At 53.1% G+C, this 5,193-nt stretch overlaps 1 protein-coding gene across 2 annotated transcripts in view; it reads left to right on the top strand.

Annotated features, from left to right (window-relative positions):
* The first annotated feature begins 84 nt into the window (after nt 1-84).
* The window catches only part of WDR45B (WD repeat domain 45B), a 33,589-nt gene continuing 28,480 nt past the window's right edge, over nt 85-5,193 (top strand). For both annotated transcript variants that reach the window (XM_023194078.1, XM_023194079.2), the window contains exons 1-2: nt 85-348; nt 4,595-4,669. In XM_023194078.1, the coding sequence (XP_023049846.1) occupies nt 282-348; nt 4,595-4,669 (142 nt within the window). In that variant the 5' untranslated portion in view covers nt 85-281. The remainder of the gene's footprint in view (nt 349-4,594; nt 4,670-5,193) is intronic.

Genomic DNA, 5,193 nt, shown 5'->3' with positions numbered 1-5,193 from the left:
CTCCCGCCCCGCCCCTCCCGCCCGGCCTTGCCTCGCCTCGCTTCGGTTAGATGCTCTCGGCGCTCCATAGGCTCCCTGAGGGGCGCGCGCGCACGCACGGACGTCCAGCACGCACGGACGTCCAGCACGCACGCACATCCAGCACGCACGCACGTCCAGCACGCACGCACGTCCGGCACTTCCGGCCGCGGCGGCCTCAGCGCCGGCCAGAGGGGACCAGACAGCCGGCCCCCGCGAGCGGCATGCAGCGCTGAGGAGCGGCGGCCCAGCATCGCGGAGCCATGAACCTCCTGCCGTGTAACCCTCACGGCAACGGGCTGCTCTACGCCGGTTTCAACCAGGACCACGGTGAGGAGGCGCGAGGCGCGGCCCGGTCGCCCTGCCTGCCCGGGCCTTCCCGCGGCCCGGGGTCCCCGACTCTCCGGCCTCTCCCGGGCGCCCCTTTCCGGCCAGGCTTTCCCACCCGGGACCCCAGCCCCGCCCGAGCTCCCCTCCGAAGCCCCCGGCTCCGGCCCTCGCCGCCGCTCCTCGCAGCCTCAGCCGGGGTCCGGACCAGGCCCGAACCGGCTCCCACCCTCCCGGCCTTTCGTCCCCCGCTCACCCCCGGGTTGTGGCCGCTCCCAGCCGGCGGTCCCGGGCCGAGGTCGAGGTTGGTGGGAGACGGCGCAGAACCCCGGCCTCTTGCGCGGCCGCCCCTCCCCGCGCGCCACGCCCACTCGGGTCCCCTGGCTCGCTGCGGGCTCCACGGTTATCGGGATTTTCCGCACAGCGTGATTGACGCGCCGCCCGCAACCCCGTTTTGCCCCCTGCTCCTTTCAGGGTGTTTAGCAGGTAGCCCGTGGCTGAGCTGAATCCGCTTGGGTTCACTGGAGCCGCGGAGTCGGCGCCCCCGACGCCTGTGGTGGCGAGTGGCGCGGGTGGGGTGCGGGTCCCACCTCTCCCGTCGGTTTCAGTCGGAAACTCACTCTCCCCACCCCCACTCCCCGGGATTTTTCCTCGTGTTTGGTGGAATAAAATGACTTAAGGGAGGCCCGAGGGAAATCTTACTTCTTTTCCCATGTCGGAATCCAGGTGTAAGCACTGGATGATTTAAAGCGCCCAGGGAAGGTGACCACCTTCCGCGCAGGTGCTTCAGAGCGGCGCGGTCGGATTCCCGCGGGAGGCGGGCGGGCCCTGGATTCGGATGGTTGCCTCCCCAGCTCCCATTTGAAGGGCGCACTTCCCCAAGGTCATGATGGGGAAGAAAAGGAATGACCGTTATTCCGAGACAGACTTTTGCGAGGTTTTACGTGTTGGTTTTGGAAATTTTGTCTTTGAAGAGAATCCGAGCAGGTGCCGTATGATCCCGTATTTGTGAAGACAATTTTATTTATTTATTTATTTTATTTTATTTTATTTTATTTTGAGGCGGAGTCGAACTCTGTCACCCAGGCTGGTACGATCTGGACTCACTGCAGCCTCCTCCCGGGTTCAAGCGATTCTCCTGCCTCAGGCTCCGGATTAGCTGGGATTACAGGCACCCACCACCACGCCCGGCTAATTTTTGTATTTTTAGTAGAGACGGGGTTTCACCATGTTGGCCCAGCTCGTCTCAATCTCCGGACCTCAGGTGATCCACCCGCCTCGGCCTCCCAAAGTGCTGGGATTACAGGCGTGAGCCATCGCACCCGGCTGGATTACACGTACTTAAAAGAACTCCCTCAGTGATTCTGATGCCCTGGGGCCAATCAGGCTTCTTGGGCGCTGCCAGCTTCCCCAGGGTTGTGTGCTGGGGTTTCTCTGGGAAGAAAGTTTTGCTGAGATAGCAAGGGAGATGCCCAGCTTCCTCAGACAGTAGTTTCCAACCATCTGGTGTTTGTAATGCCTTCTTTTTACTGAAGTGTGCTATACCTGTAGAAGGGTGGATAGATCATAAGTGTTCAGGTGATGAATTTTCCAAACTGAACACACCTGTCACTAACAATTAAGCAATTGAATATACCTGGCCACCCTTGAGGCCAATAAATGCTCCCTACCTGAGTTGTGACGTCATAGATTAGTTTTGCCTAATTCTGTACTTTATTTTTGTACTTTTTTTTGTTTCTAGCTTTTTTGTTTTTTGTTTTTTTTTTTTTTGTTTGAGACGGAGTTTCACTCTTGTTCCCTAGGCTGGGGTGCAATGGCTTGATCTAGGCTCACCGTAAACTCCGCCTCCCAGGTTCAAGCAATTCTCCTGCCTCAGCCTCCCAAGTTGCTGGGATTACAGACATGCACCACCACGCCTGGCTAATTTTGTGTTTTTAGTAGAGATGGGGTTTCTCCATGTTGAGGCTGGTCTCGGAACTCCTGACCTCAGGTGATCTGCCTGCCTCAGCCTCTCAAAGTGCTGGCATTACTGGCATGAGCCACCGTGCCCGGCCATTTGTAGCTTTCTTACTCAACATCATGTTTGTGTTTTTTTTTTCTTCTGTATTGTTGAGTATAGTTGTAGATCTTTTTTTTTTCTTTTCCGAGACAGAGTCTTGTTCCCACCCAGACTGGAGTGCTGTGGCGTGATCTCGGTTCACTGCGACCTCTGCCTCCTGGGTTCAAGCAATTCTCCTGCCTCAGGCTCCCAAGTAGCTGGGATTACAGGCACCCACCACTGTTCCCAGCTAATTTTTGTATTTTGAGTAGCGATGGGGTTTTACTGTGTTAGCCAGGCTGGTCACGAACTCCTGACCCCGTGATCCGCCCACCTCGGCCGCCGAAAGTGCTGGGATTACAGATGTGAGCCACCGTGCCCAGCCAGATCATTCTTGATGTACAGTATTCCTTTGTGCAGACATACAACAATTCGTGTATCATTCTACCATGGTTGGGCATTTGGGTACTTTCCAGTTTTTGGCTATGATAAGCATAATATGAATAGTAAGAATAATGATTATTCTAGAACATGTCTTTCAGAGAGCGTGTGTTCACATTTCCACAAGGCATATACTCCTATATACCTAGGAGTAGAATTGACAGTATAGTAGATAGTACAAATAGTTTTCCAAAGTGGTTGTACCACTTTGCCCTCAAATGGCAGGTCTGAGAGTTGCCAAGGCTCTACACCCAGCTCACATTTGGTGTTTTCTCTTATTTTTGGTCATTTTGGTGGCTGTGTAAATCTCTCTGTGTTGTTTATTTGCATTTTCCTGACTTTGTGTTTCTTGACCATTTGGATATCCTCTTGTGACATGTCTAAGTCTTTTGCCCATTTTTCTGTTGAGGACTTTGCCTTTTTCCTGTGGATTTCTAGGAGGTAGTTTGGGTATTTTTATTTTTTTTGAGACAGAGCCTTGCTGTGTTGCCCAGGTTGGAGTGCAGTGGCGTGATCTCAGCTCACTGCAACCTCCCCCTCCCAGATTCAAGCGATTCTCCTGTCTCAGCCTCCCGAGTAGCTGGGATTACAGGCGCCCACCACCAAGACTGGCTAATTTTTTGGTATTTTTAGTAGAGATGGGGTTTCATCATGTTGATCGGGCTGGTCTAGAACTCCTGACCTCAGGTGATCCACCTGTCTTGGCCTCCCAAAGTGCTGGGATTACAGGCACATGCCACCGTGCCTGGCTGATTTTTGTATTTTTAGTGGGTTTCACCATGTTGGCCAGGGTGGTCTCGAACTCCTGACCTCAGGTGATCCGCCCACCTCGGCCTCCCAAAGTGCTGGGATTACAGGCGTGAGCCGCCATGCCCGGCCTGTTTTGTTTTGTTTTTTTTGAGCTGGGATTGCAGGCGTGAGCCGCTGCGCCCGGCCTCGAATGGGAATTTTAAGAGGCCTTTGCATTGGTCTTTCACACTACTTGTGCAGTCATTTTAAGGAACCAGACTTCACAACATTTCATGTGAAAAATAATTGAAGGGTTTGTTCTTTTCTCTTTCCAGCCACAGCTTCATAGAGCCAACAGTTGGACATGGCATTTAAGGAGATGGATGTAGTCCTTGGGTCATACACAAGCATTAACACACTGTCATCTTCGCACTTAAGTGCTTTGTTCAGTTTCTAACAGTGCCGTTCATTTGGACCATTGTGGCTGGTGTGTGGCTTGGAGACAGTGACCAGGATGAGTGACCTGGGTAACTCATTCAGACTCTCACAGGGTTTTAAGGAGTGAGGATGATTTATAGGTGGGAGCAGAGTCACGGGAGACCACCCTGTAAATGGGAAAGAGCATCCTTGCCTTGCCTTCCGGGTTCCTGGATCTAGGACTGCCTCTTGTCTCCCAGCACCCTGCCCTTCCCTCACCCGGTGTCCACAGTGGGTGCGATTGCCTGCTTGGTGGCTTTCCTCTGGAGGTTTCCTTGGCGCTTGTCACTCATTGCCCTCCAAGCCTGGGCCACAGGGATGCCACAGAAGGACCCTGCAGTGGGGAAGCTGCGTGAGCAACTCCAAGACTCCTTTGCTAAAGGACAAACAAAATGTCCCTCATGGTAACATTTCTACAAGGAAAGGAGTTGTGACTTAGCACCTTTGGTGTCTGTGTGGTTTCAGCATCTGCAGGAGTTCTTAGTAGTTGCCGTTTCTCCAGACCTCTTACTTTTACCCACCCCAGGCCTGGGGATTAATGTCTCTCTTACACTTCTGCTTTAGGATGCTTTGCGTGTGGGATGGAAAATGGATTCCGAGTCTATAACACTGACCCACTGAAAGAAAAAGAGAAACAAGGTAAGAATTAACGGACATTTCCTGGTTTCTCCCTTTTCCAACCCTCAGAGTCTAAATTTAACCTTGCAGGTGGAGCAGGGAGGGGATGGCTGTTTCCGAGAAGTGAGTAGGGTTCATGGCCCCTGGTCAACTTGGAGGGAGCTGTCCTCCTCCTTCTGTTGAGCTGCTACAGGTGCTGAGGGATCCAGGAGTGTGCTGGGCAGGTTTGTTCACTGGCCTGATTTCTCTAGTGAATTCTAGATCAGCGTGAACTTCTCGTGCCTTTTCCCTGTCACATCAGGGATTTTTGGCAGCAGAAACCTTTTTTCTTTTTTCTTTTCTTTTTTTTTTTTTTTTTTTTGAGACGGAGTCTTGCTCTGTCGCCCGGGCTGGAGTGCAGTGGCCGGATCTCAGCTCACTGCAAGCTCCGCCTCCCAGGTTTATGCCATTCTCCTGCCTCAGCCTCTCAGCCTCCCGTGTAGCTGGGACTACAGGCGCCTGCCACCTCGCCCAGCTAGTTTTCTGCATTTTTTTTTTTTTTTGAG

Source organism: Piliocolobus tephrosceles, chromosome 16 (genome assembly GCF_002776525.5).
Source record: "Piliocolobus tephrosceles isolate RC106 chromosome 16, ASM277652v3, whole genome shotgun sequence".
Classification (NCBI taxonomy): domain Eukaryota; kingdom Metazoa; phylum Chordata; class Mammalia; order Primates; family Cercopithecidae; genus Piliocolobus; species Piliocolobus tephrosceles.
Note: the sequence above shows the minus strand (reverse complement) of the source record. Positions and strands in the feature narration are given on the sequence as shown.